The 12,377-nt window shown below is 67.6% G+C and overlaps 1 protein-coding gene across 4 annotated transcripts; it reads left to right on the top strand.

Annotated features, from left to right (window-relative positions):
• Window positions 1-491: 491 nt before the first annotated feature.
• Window positions 492-9,330, top strand: ZNF335 (zinc finger protein 335). Of its 4 annotated transcripts, none has more exons than XM_032218420.1 (26): window positions 492-692; window positions 960-1,067; window positions 1,171-1,308; window positions 1,881-2,021; window positions 2,122-2,274; window positions 2,809-3,058; window positions 3,145-3,322; window positions 3,415-3,527; window positions 3,653-3,671; window positions 3,898-4,014; window positions 4,106-4,182; window positions 4,271-4,431; window positions 4,938-5,170; window positions 5,267-5,330; window positions 5,900-5,994; window positions 6,078-6,310; window positions 6,422-6,539; window positions 6,667-6,969; window positions 7,073-7,215; window positions 7,305-7,444; window positions 7,599-7,687; window positions 8,071-8,151; window positions 8,236-8,319; window positions 8,403-8,468; window positions 8,556-8,766; window positions 9,016-9,330. In XM_032218420.1, the coding sequence occupies exons 1-26, from the start codon at window positions 614-616 to the stop codon at window positions 9,111-9,113; spliced, it is 3,492 nt and encodes a 1,163-aa protein (XP_032074311.1). In that variant the 5' UTR covers window positions 492-613; the 3' UTR covers window positions 9,114-9,330. The 4 variants fall into 4 exon arrangements, with proteins under 4 accessions (XP_032074311.1, XP_032074309.1, XP_032074307.1 ...); XM_032218418.1 differs by having other exon boundaries at window positions 948-1,067; XM_032218416.1 differs by having other exon boundaries at window positions 939-1,067.
• The last annotated feature ends 3,047 nt before the right edge of the window (window positions 9,331-12,377 follow it).

Raw genomic sequence — 12,377 nt, 5'->3', positions numbered from 1 at the left:
GCGGGGGAGGAACCCCAACTGAGTGGGGGGAGGGAGGGGGGAGGAGGGGGCGCAGGGTGGGTGGAAAAGAGGGGGGGGCAGCATAGAAGTCGGCGCCTGCCTGGCAGGGGGGAGTCAGCGGAGCCCCTCCCGCAATGCCCCCCTCCCCCAGGGGGGCGTCCAGGGGGGCTCAGAGAGGGGAGGCAGGTGGGGGGGGTCCTGGGAAGACCCTGCAGCGACCCTTCCCCAAGCAGAGCCCGCCCCCAGCTCCCCCGCCAGCCCTGCGGCTGCAACCGGCGCCCCCGCCCCAGACCCCCTCCCCCCCCGCTCAGCCGGAGCCCCCTCCCCTCCCCTCCTCCCCCGGGACCCACCGCCGCTCCCTCCCGGAGGAGCCGCTGCACGAGCAGCCGGGAGCGGAAGGCGGCCCCGCCCTCGGGCCCCGCCCCCTCTCCTCCTCCGCGGGGGACGCACGCGCGGAAAGGCCGACGACGCTTCCGCGGAAGCCGACGAAAAGTAGAGCCGAGTAGAAGCGCAACGCGTCACGTGCCCCACAAAAGTAGTTCCGGCGGCAGCGTCGTCCCTGGCGGTGGAGGTCCAGGGCGCCGAACCCCTCCGCCGGGCGAGAGAAGCGGTCATGGCGTCTTCGCCGGTGCCGGAACGGAAAGCGGAGCCGCCGACGGAGCGCCCGGAGCCCCTCGGCGGCGCGGCGGCAGGTGAGGCGGGGGCGGCGCAGGGCCGGCGGGCGTCCGCGGGGGCTCCGGGCCGGCGGAGGGGCGAGGAGCGCTGGGCAAGATGGCGGAGGGGGAGCGGGGCGCAGGCAGCGCCAGGGGCAGCCCGGACCCCTCAGGCCCCGCCAGGCTGCCAGGGAGGGGAAGGGAGGAGCGCGGGGGTCCCAGGCCACGCCCCTCGCGCGCCCCCCGCAGCCCCCCCGCCCCGCTCACCCCCCCGCTTCCCCCCCCCCGCAGCAGCAGCAGCAGCAGCAGCAGAGGACGCTGCCCCGCAGAGCGACGGAGGAGACGCCGAGGCCGGAGGGAGGAGGAGGGAGGAGGAGGAGGATGGGGGGCCGCCCCCCGAGGAGACCCCCCCGGGTGAGCCCCTGCCCCCTCCCCTTCCCCCAACCCAAGGCGGGGGGGGGCGGCGGGGGGGGGTCTCGGGGGGACTGACGGCGCTTCCTCCCCCCCTGTGCGGCAGGATGCGGGTGGGGGGCGTCGGCCGAGGAGCTGGTGGAGGTGGTGGTGGTGCAGCGCTTCCAGTGCCGGCGGTGCCCCTTCCGCAGCGCCGCCCGACAGACGCTCCTGCGCCACGTCCAGCGGAGGCACCTGCAGCCAGGTGGGCGGGGAGGGGCTCTTGGGGTGGGGTGGGGGGAGAGGTATTGAGGGGAGGGGGTCTTCGGGTGGGGGGGAGGAAGGAAGGGGGTCTTGGAGTGGGGGGACGGAGGGGTCTTGGGGGAGGGGGTCTTGAAGTGGGGAGGAGGAAGGAAGGGGGTCAGGGTGGGGGGAAGGAGGGGTCTTGGGGGAGGGGTGGGGGGGAGGAAGGGAGGGGGTCTTGGAGTGGGGAGGAGGGAGGAAGGGTCTTGGGGGGAGAGGTCTTGGGGGGAAGGGGGTCTTAGGGTGGGGGGAGGAAGGGAAGGGCTCTTGGGGTGGGGGGACGGAGGGGTCTTGGGGGAGGGGGTCTTGGAGTGGGGAGGAGGGAGGAAGGGGGTCAGGGTGGGGGGAAGGAGGGGTCTTGGGGGGAGGGGTGGGGGGGAGGAAGGGAGGGGGTCTTGGAGTGGGGAGGAGGGAGGAAGGGTCTTGGGGGGGAGGGGTCATGGGGGGCAGGAGGCCTGCAGTCGCTGGACTCTTAGGGGGCAGAGAGGTGGAGGTCAGGCCCCACTGGCGGCTGAGGGTCTCTTCTGGCTGCAGGGGCCTCCCCAGGGCCGAAGAGGGGCCGGCCACGCAAGGGGGCTTTGGTGCCAGAGGCCCAGAAGGAGGAGGAGGAGGAGGAAGCAGAGCAACAGGAGGAGGATGACATCGTGGATGCCGGTGCCATCGATGACCCGGAAGGTAAGAGGGGGGTGGGAGGCAACGAGGCCCCCTCCCCTCCTTTATGCTGCTGCTGCTGGGGGTCCCCAACACACACAGACCCCCCTCTGCCCCTCTGCAGTGGACAGCGACTACAACCCAGCGGAGGATGAGCCCCGAGGACGCCCGCCCAGGGTCAGCCGCCCGCTGCCTCCCTCCCCCAAGCAGGGGCTGCGGCGGCGGCCAGGGAGGCCCCGGAAGTTCCCCCGCCTGGAAGGGCCCCCTCAGCCGGCGGGTAAGGAGGAGGGGTGGGGGGGAGGGTATGATGGGCGAGGGGCAAAGACGCTCGTGGGCTCCCAGCACCCGGTGAGGCTCCCTTGGGCTGCCCTCCATCCCGGAGGCTCTGCAGGGCCGGAGCCCCAGGGCCCCTCCTGAGCGTGGCCCCTGCAGGGAGGAGAAGCAGGGAGGGTCTGGGAAGGAGGAGCCTCTGCGGCTGGCAAAGGGGCCTCCGGGCAGGAGTGGAGCCCTCCCCCTCGTTTGTGGGCCCCCTTGTGCGTTTCCTGCTGTGTCCGGAGGGCTGCAGCTCCTGAGGCTCTGCCGGTCAGTCCTTGACCTCTGGCCCCCCTCTCTGCTTCTGAGGCCTGGTGAGGGGCGGCCGGCTCAGGAGGCTCTGAGACCCCGCAGCCCCTTTGCTTCCTGCGTCAGAGCGGAGACCCCACTGGGGAACAGGATCCGTAGACCTCACGGGGGGGGCCTTTCCTGGGGAATCCCTCCGGCCATTGGCCGCTGCCGCTCTGGGGCTCCCATGGCTGATTTCTTCCCTCGGCAGGCGGTGAAGCGGAGCAGGCCGTCTCCTCCCCGTGTGTCCCGCAGGGGAACCCGCAGAGCTCCGAGGCGCCCAGCTCCTCGGGCTCCGTCCCTGATGCCACCGGTCGCCTGGCGGAAGTGGCGGTGAGCCAGTCGGATTCGGAGAACAGGGACCCCTCCTCGCACGGCCAGCCCGAAGCGCTTCCCCGCCAACGAGGCCGGCCCCCCCATCGCTTCCTGGGCAAGAAATACCGCAAGTACATGGGGCGAAGGTGAGAGGTGGGACGGTGGGGCTTCGGAGGGAGGCCTCTGGCCGGGGCCCCCAGGTGACAACCCCTCCCCCTGCGCCTCCCCACAGGTACTGCTACAAGTCCGCCAAGCCCTTGATGCGGCCGTACCTGTGCCGGATCTGTGGCTCCCGCTTCCTGACCCACGAGGACCTGCACTTCCACGTCAGCTCCCACGAGGCCGGGGACCCCCAGCTCTTCCGCTGCCTGCAGTGCAGCTACCGGTCCCGGCGCTGGTCCTCTCTGAAGGTGAGCCCCCCCCCCTCCTTTGGCCCCCTCCCAGCAGGGAAGCAGCCATTGCCAGGAGCCTCCAGCCCCTCCCTCCCTGCTCCCCCCTGCAGGAACACATGTTCAACCACGCGGGAAGGAAGCCCTACAAGTGCGAGGAGTGCGATTACACCAGCGTGTACAAGAAGGACGTCATCCGCCACTCTGCGGTTCACAACCGAGACAAGTGAGCGCAGGGCGGGGGGGGGGAGCTCCCCGGACCCCCTTGTGGCCTCTGAAACCCTGCGGGGGTCTTCATTCCGTCCTCTGCTTTCCTTACGAAGCCCCTTCCCCTCCTTTGCTCTGTTTCAGGAAGAAGAGAACCGACCCGGTAAGCAAGGAGGGTCTCCTGAGGGCGGCATCCCCCCCCCCCAACCTATCCCTGCCTCCAGAGCACTTCCCTGATTGGGGGGGAGGGGGCTGCAACAGCTTGGCTCTATTTGGGAATCCCCCTTGTTTCTGGACTGCTTGGTCCGGGCCGGAGGAGCAGCAGAGGGTCTCCTGCAGAGCCCCTCCCTCCCCCAGGGGCTGACCCACCGGAGTCTCCCCCCCTCCAGGCTCCCAAACGCAGCGCCTTCCCCTGCCCGGTCTGTGGCCGAGTCTACCCCATGCAGAAGCGGCTCACCCAGCACATGAAGACGCACAGCTCCGAAAAGCCCCACATGTGCGACAAGGTGGGTGCGGGCCTGCCAGGATGGGTGGAGGGGGGCTTAAAGCCTCTCCTCCTCCCCCCCCTCCCTGGCTGACCCCTCGGCTCTCTCGCAGTGCGGGAAGTCCTTCAAGAAGCGCTACACCTTCAAGATGCACCTGCTGACCCACATCCAGGCGGTGGCCAACCACAGGTGAGCGCCGCTTGCGGGGGCCGTCCGGCTGGGCTCTGCCGGCAGAGTCTCTTGGGGACAACCGGTCACGGGGCTCTCCTGTGGGCAGGTTCAAGTGCGAGTTCTGCGACCATGTGTGCGAGGACAAGAAGCTGCTGCTCAACCACCAGCTGCTGCACATCAACGACCGGCCCTTCCGCTGCGGGCTCTGCCCCTACGCCACCGTCCGCGAGGACTTCCTGCTCTCCCACACGGCCGTCAAGCACACAGGTGGGCTCAGCCGGAGGCTTCGGGCAGGGCTGCCCACCTGAGGCTCCGCTGCGGCTTTAGTTGCGCCCATGATAACAACCATGGTAAATTGACGCGCTGCCCGACTGCCATCCTCCGGGCCCTTCAGAGCCACCGAAAGGCCTGAGAGGAATGCCACAAGCAGAAGCCGGCCGGGGCGGAGGGGGCATCGGTCATTGCCCAGGCGAAGGGGCTGCAGGGAGCCCTTGGCGTTCCCAGGGGGCAGGCCCTGCTGCAGCACCCCGGACCCTCAGCCACAGGCCTCTGGAGGCCAGCCCTCTTCGGCCCACAGCAAAGGGCCCCTTGGCTGCCCCAGTGCCACCTGTGTGCCAATCGGAGCAGGCACAGCCATGTCTTGGGGTTTTGGCTCCTCCTCATGCGGAGGGAGCGATGGGGGGGGGGTTGGAGCTGGGCGTGGCGGAGCAGCCCCTCTGCTGCCCGGGGGTGAAGGGGAAGGACGGGCGCTGATCCTCCGGTGGCCCCTGCAGGCGGGAAGCCCTTTGGCTGCGACCTCTGCCACTTCTCCACCAAGCACAAGAAGAACCTGCGCCTCCACGTCCAGTGCCGCCACCCGGAGAAGTTTGCGGAGTGGGTGCAGCACCATCCGGAGGAGGCGCCCTGCCGCCGGCGCCCCTTCTTCACCCTTCAGCAGATCGAGGAGCTGAAGCAGCAGCACTGCCAGGGCCAGGCGGCCCCCGAGGCCCCCCCGCCCAGCCCCCCCGTGAGTGGCCCCAGCCCCCCCACCCCCACCCTTGGGGAGGGGCCCTTGTGCCGCTGGGGCTGCTGTGGTGACCGGCTGTCTGTCTCTTCCCCACAGGTGCCAGGACCCCCGGACCCTCCCCAGGAGCCCCTGCAGGGCGCCATCCTCCTCTTCGAGCCAGGTACCTGCTGGGGGGGGGAGGGGATTGCCGGGGGTGGGGGTGTCGGGTAGCGAGGCAGAGGCCTTTGAGGTGGGCAGAGCCTGAGAGGGGCTTCTGACTCCACTGGGACAGGACTGGGCTAGCAATCCCTGCCCAGCTCCCCCCACGTAGCCCCTCCCTCTCTGGGTGGGAGACCTCCGAGCGGTTCAGTCGTGGGAACCGGGCCAAAGTCTCTTCAAACCTTTTCTTACTCGTCCAAGTAACGTCTTCAGTCGAAAAAGGGACGTTTGGGGGAGTCTGATATTTGGGGAGTTGCTGAAATGAACCAATTCTTGCCGTGCAAACTGCCCGGGGGAGGGTGGGGGGGGGGGGGCGGAAGGGGGAGCGTCCTCCCATTATCGGGGTCTGGGCACAAGGCTGGCAGGAGGGAAAACACCCTGAGGCCAAAGAGACCCCCCCCCTTCCCTCTTTCTGGGGAGGCCTGGAGGGGAATGTGAGTGCGTGGATCCTGTGTGCTGAGAGATCCCTTTCTCGGGGGAGGGGGGGAGTGCAAGGTTTAACTTCGATCTCTTCCCCCCCCCCTTTCCCAGAGGTGGGGGACTCGGCAGAGGTGACCACGCAAACCGCCCTGGACCTCCTGCTGAACATGAGTGGCCAGAGGGAGCTGCCTTCCAGTGCCCTGGAGGTGAGGCTGGGGGTTGGCGGGGGGGGGGGGAGGCAGAATGTGGGGAGGGGGCAATCTGACCTGGCTCTGCTCCCCCCCCGCAGGTGGCTGTGGTGAAGGCGCCCTTGGAGTCCCAGGGCCAGGGGGAGGAGGAGGAGGAGGGGGAGGGGGAGCTGCAGAGCGGCCTGCTGACCCCCCAGGGGACGGAGCAACGGGGGGCCCTCCTCCAGCCCTCCACGGGCCCCTCCGAGGTCCAGCACATCACCGTCCCCTTCTGCAGCGCCTCCGAGTACAGCGTGGTCTCCGCCAACGGGGAGGTTGCCAGCACGCTCTACGGGTGAGGACTCCTCTGGGGAGGGGCATGGGGGGGGTGAGAGACGGGGGGTCCCTTCAGCCCCTCGGCTGAGGCTTCAGCTCCTCCTCTCTTGGGCCCATTTCCCTCCCTCAGCAGCAAGGACGAGGCCCCTGGCGAAGCTGCGCAGGCCCTGATCCAGGACTCCCTGAAGGAGGACGCCACAGTGCCCGAGGGGCCCCAGCAGCAGCAGCCCCCACCGCCTCCAGGGGAGGTGAGCCAGGGACCCTCGGGAGGCTCCGAGGGGAGGGGAGAGCCTGGAGCCGCCCAGCGTTTGCTGTTGGGGTCAGTTGGGGGTCAGCTGCTGACCCCCGGGGCTTCTCTGCCGATTCTCCCCGCAGCCGCTCAGCGGGGAGCCCCTGCCGGCCGTCCCGTGGCCAGTCGTGCGCTGCCTGACCTGGCAGGCCCAGGAGCAGCTGGAGACGGAGGCCGGCGATCTCCCCCTGGTCCCCTCAGAGCAGGCCTTGGCCAGGCCCCCCCTGGGCAAGAAGCCCCCCCCGGCCAAGAAGTTCTCCTGCAAGATCTGCAGCGCCACCTTTGCAGGCCGGGCGGAGATGGAGAGCCACAAGAGGGCCCACGCCAGGCCCAGCGGCTTCAAGTGCCCCGATTGCCCCTTCACGGCGGCTGCCTGGCCAGAAGTCCGGGTAGGTGCCTGGGGGGGGCGGGACGGACAGAGGAGGTGGCTCTGGGGGCTGCAGGGCTTCCTCCGGGAAGGGCCCCCCTCACACACACCCCCTCTGGCCCCAGAACCACCTGCAGCAGCACGCCAACCTCCGTCCCCACAAGTGCCAGCACTGCAGCTTCGCCTCCAAGAACAAGAAGGACCTGCGCAGACACACCCTGACCCACACCAACGAGAAGCCCTTCGCCTGCCACATCTGCGGCCAGAGGTGAGCCGGGGGGGGGGCGTCCTTGGGGGGGGGGCTGGGGGGAGTCCGGTCTTGGCAGCTGAGTGACGGCAGCCCTCCCCCGCCTGCAGGTTCAACCGCAAAGGACACCTGAAGTTCCACACGCAGCGGCTGCACAGCTCGGAGGGGGGGGCGGCCTCCGAGCCCCTCCCCCCCGCCTCCCAGACCATCATCCTGAAGAGCCCCGAGGAGACCCTGGCCACGCTGCAGAGTAAGCGGGTGGGAGAGAGGGGGCTTCCCCCAAGCCCCTCCTGCTTCCCTCCTCCTGGCATTCGGCCCTGGGGGCTGCGGGGGGCTTGGCCATTGGCTGTCCTTGGGGGGGTCCGGCTGCCATCCTGACCTCCTCCTCCTCCTCCCTCCCGCAGCGGCTCTGCAGTCCGGCCCAGAGAGGCTCCAGCAGGCCCTGGAGCAGGAACACATGATCGTCACCCAGCAGGAGGGGGACCCCAACGAGGTGAGGGGGCTCGGGGGGGGGGGGGGGCTCAGCTGAGTCTACCTGGGGGACAGCCCAAGGACGGGGGGGCAGTTCAGGGGGATCCGGTGAGGTCCTATGGCCAGAAAAATGGGGAGGGGGCTCCAGCTGGGTTGGCGGGAGGCGTTTGCTGCGTTGGCCCAGCCGGAATCCTGAGGGGGGGGAGCGTCTTCGTGCAGATGGAGAGAAAGGCCCTCGGGGGGAGGTCACTTCTGATGCTCTTTGCGCTGGTGCCTCCTGTCGGCATGTGGGGGAAATAGGCAGTCGTCCCCCCCCAGTTCTCCTCTTGCGCCCCCTCCGGCCTGGCCTGGCCCCTCCCTGCCGTGGGGCAGCTTGGCCGGGTGCGAAGTCTGGGTCTCTTGCAGGAGGAGGCCACCTACATCCAGGAGATCCTGGCCACAGCGGACGGGCAGATGGTTCAGCACCTGGTGACCACTGAGAACCAGGTCAGCCCACCTGTGGCCACCCCGGGGGGGGGAGTTTGGGACTCTGGCCACTCCCCCCCCAAATAATCTCTCTCCCCCCCAAAGGTCCAGTACATCATCACCCAGGAGGGAGTCCAGCAGCTGCTGCCCCAGGAGTTCGTGGTGCTGCCTGAGGGCCACCACATCCAGGTGAGCCCCCCCCTCCCTCCCTCCCACAAACATGGGGGTCCCTCCCCCCCCCCGATGTCTGACGGTCCCGGCTGCTGTTGCAGGTACAGGATGGCCAAATCACCCACATCCAGTACGAGCCAGGGGGGCCGTTCGTGCAGGAGCCCCAGGTAGGAGGGGCAGCCGTGGGGCGGGGAGGCTGGGGCCAGGCTGAGCAGTGAGGGGGGGAGTCTGACGGATGCCTTCTCCCCACACAGATCCAGTACGTCCCCGTCTCCCCTGGGCAGCAGCAGCAGCTCCTCACCCAGGCCCAGCTGGAGGCCGCGGCCCACTCGGCAGTGGCCGTCATTGGGGCCCCCGGGAGCAGCAAGGAGACCCCCGCGGAGCAGGAGCTCCTGCCCGTCCCCTTGGGCCGACCGGCAGCCGGCCTGGGCAAAGTGAAAAGCCCCAGCTGCCTCTTCTGCACAGGTGCCTCAGCCGCCCAGGCCTTCCGGGGGGGGGGGCCTTTGAGTGGGGGGCTGAATCCTCTGGGCCTGCCCTAGATCCTCCCCCACCCCACCTCCTCAGAAGGCTCCCTGTCCTTTCGCCTGGGGGGACCAGAGGCTGCCCTCTCCCTTCCCCCTCCCAGTGGCCAACGGTTGGAGGGGCAGGATAGGGACAGCCCCTTCCCCTCCCTCCTCCTCCTCCTCACTCGTCCCCCCCCCTCTCCCTCTGCAGCAGTGGCCGACGTGGCCGTGGCTCCCTTCGGCACGGAGTCTGGGCCGGAGCAGCTTCAGCCGGGCGTCCACTACGACATCATCACCGTGGCAGAGTGAAAGGCCTCCTCCTTGGACCGGCCTTCCGTCCGGAAGGTGCCTCCCGCAACCGCCCAGCTTCAGCCGCTGCTCCTACTCGGCCGCCCCGCAGGTCACCTGGCAGGCCAGGTGGGGGGGGGGCTCTTCGCAGGGATGCCCAGCCGAAGACCCCCGTCTGCAGCCCCCCCTCGCGAGGACTCCCTGGGGGAGGCACTGCTGAATAAAAAGGGGCACCCGGTCTGGACTTGTGCGTGCGGCTCTTGTGGGAGGGATGGGGAGAGCGGGGGCCCTTCCTACCCACCATGCCATTCCCCCCCGCCCCGAGTCAACCCCCCCTCCCTTTCCTGGCCGCCCAGATGTTGGCTGCTCCTTTGGCAGAGTTGGTGTCGGATTAGAACTGCTAATCCGGGAGTTTAACGCAGAGCTTTGGCCTCGTCCTGATGGCGTCCAGCAGGGCAAAAGGCCCCCTCCCCCAAAGGGCACCTTCAGCCAGGTGCCAGGCAGGGCTGGGCAGGTGGCACAGGATGCAGCCCCCCCCTTCTGCCCACGGTCTGGAGCTGGGAAGCCCCAGCTGTGGCCTCTGCCAGGCTCAGCCGTTCCAGCTGTGTCCCAGCAGCACATTAGCAGAGGGCAAGCGGGATTACCAGCCGTTATCGGATCAGGCCCTCATCGGGCGGGGGCAGGGGGGGCAAGGACGCGCTCCAGAGGAGATGGCCAGTGTCTGTCCAGCCGGAGCATAGCCGGGATCGCCCCCTCCCCTCCGTCTCTGCCTCTCCTGCTTGGTGGGGCCAGGAGGGCAGGTGGGGCCAGGCTGAGGAGGGAGAGTGGTGAGGAAAGTCTCGGGGGGGGGGGGGGACACCTCTGGCTCTTCTGGTTGGTGGCTGAGGAGTTTGGCAGGCATGGGAATGGCAGCTGAAGGCGCCCCTCCGATGCTCCCACCAGGACCCCCCTGAAGCTCTCTGGCTGTAAGCCGCCCGGCCCTCTGAGGTACCCGGAGGAGGCCTTGAACCGTGGCTCTGCACACCTGTGGAGCCCCAGTGGGGGGGGGGCACCTGGTGCCTCCTGATAGGCCCCCTTGATTGGCAGCCCAAGAGAGAAATCTCCCTGCCCCCCAAGAGAGGAGAGAGCCTGCCAGTCACCTGAGGCCGAGGAGGATGGACCGGACCTTTTGGAGGTTCCTTCTGGGGGGGGTTTCTCTATGCTGCCTGCATCGGGGGTGGGGGGGGACCCAGCCCTTGCTCTGAAGCAGATTCTCCTTGGGCCCGAATGTGGAGAAAGCCCCTGCTGGAGCTGCGGAGGGGAGCAGGGGAAGGGTCTCCGGGCTCCCTCCTGAAGCCAGCCTGCCTGCCCAGAAAGGCGGGGAGTTTGTGTGTGCAAGTGCTTAACCTGCCACCCCAAGGAGGGGCTCCGTTGCCCAGCAGGGTCTTCCCAGCTATGCTGGAAGAGGTGGGCCATAGATTCCCCCTCCCCCCAGCTAATTCACAGCTGTATTTTGCACACTTGACCAGTTCACACACTTGCTGAGGACACTTCCGCCCAGAGAGAGGACATGCTGGGCCTGCTTCGTCTTCCCTGGTGCCTCCGTGGCCAAGAGGCCTCTGGGCTTCCCTGAGTCCCTTCACGCCCAGGGAAAAGAGGGAGGGGCTCTTCACTGCGGGCGGGGGGGGGAAGGGGAGGCAGCCAAAGGTCTTCTTCACACAGCCCCCTTCCCCGGATGCTCCTTGGGCTCCCAGCTGCCTTCCCACAAGGGCCTGAGCCGGAGATGTGCCTGGAGAGGGGGGGTGGAGGCGTGGCAAGGGGGGGTTGGCATGGAGCATGGCACGAGAGCCACAGCCTTCCCGGGGAAAAGGGCGGCTTGGGTGCCAGGAGGGCCTCACCTGTGCAGAGTGGCAGGGCAGCGTCCCGGGGGGGAAACCGCCTGTGTTCACCATCTTGAGTTATTTATAAAAAATAATAAAGGCAAGATATGAATTGAATAAAATTCCAATGATGCCCAGGGGAAACCAGGGGGTTGCAACGGCTGAAGTCCTGCTTTCTAGGCTGACCGGCGGCCCCTCTGTTACTCCTTGCCCCAAAGAACAACCGTTGCTATGCGGGACGTATCTGCCAATGGCGACTGCCAGGAAGGCCCTTCTGGTTCTTGGGGGGGGGGGGAGTTGCATGGCCTGAGGGCCGACCAGGAACCACCTTCTCGGGCTCAACGAAAGGGATCCAGTGAAGCACCGTGTGACAAAATTCAGGAGACCTTTCGGCTCCGGTCAAGAAGGTCTCCTGCTGACCCTGCTCACTGTCAGTGGCCGTCTAGCCCCAAACCTTCCTGGTGGTCCCCCATCCAGCTCTTCATGAGATCGGATCCTGCCTGCCTGGCTTCCGAAGGTGGGCCAGATGTGTCCGAAGCAAAAGAACAGCTGCTTCAATCTGGCTGTGGCTTCTCCCCTCTGTCAGCCAGAAACCCTCCGCTTCCCAGCTGGTGGTCACAGAAGGGGGGGCTTTGCTGGCTGACCTCCCTCCCTGAGGCAGCGGGCGATGAGGTGACCTTCGGGCTTCTGGCTGGCCTTCATGCTGGAAGGGCCTGGGCTGCCCTGGGCCAAGGCCTCCCTGGAGGATACAATCCCCTTCCAGGTTCAGCTCTCCATCACCTGCAGGGACAACCTGGGCCAGAAAACGGATGGCCGTGAGAAGGGAGGGTCTCCTGCCGGCTCTCCTGGCAACTTTGGATCTCATGGAGGGTGTAACCTTTAGGCTCTGCTTCCCCGCTAGGGTAGTCCGGAGCCCTTTGAGACCATCCGGCTGGGCCTCTGAGCCACTGGCTGGTGTCCCAGGGCAGAATCCCTTCCAGACTGGCCAGGCAGTGCCAAAAGTGGACAAGAGGAAGGCTGGGATGATACCCTCCCTTCCTGGCCCTGGTCTGAACTGGGAATTCTTCCAGAACTGGTGAACAGAAGGGCAGGGCAGAAGAAGCAGAGCTTCTACCTTTAATTTAATTTGATGATTTTCAGTGCTTTCCATCGAGGGAGTCCAGCCTTTGCAACTTTAAAGCTTCTGGACTTCAACTCCCAGAATTCCCCAGCCGGCTTTGGTTTGGTGGCTGGGGAATTCTGGGAGTTGAAGTCCACAACTTGCAAAGGTTGGAGGCCTCTGCTTTCCCCAACGTAAAGAATGACTGTCACCCAGTAGTTTCCCTCTCCAAGGCCCCAGACAGACCTTGCTGCTGACCTCCCTCCCTCCCCAGCATCGGAGCCTTCCCCGGCTCTTTGCCCTCGTCCAATGTGTCCAAAATACCAT

This window comes from Thamnophis elegans, chromosome 5, assembly GCF_009769535.1.
Source record: "Thamnophis elegans isolate rThaEle1 chromosome 5, rThaEle1.pri, whole genome shotgun sequence".
NCBI classification, from domain to species: domain Eukaryota; kingdom Metazoa; phylum Chordata; class Lepidosauria; order Squamata; family Colubridae; genus Thamnophis; species Thamnophis elegans.
Note: the sequence above shows the minus strand (reverse complement) of the source record. Positions and strands in the feature narration are given on the sequence as shown.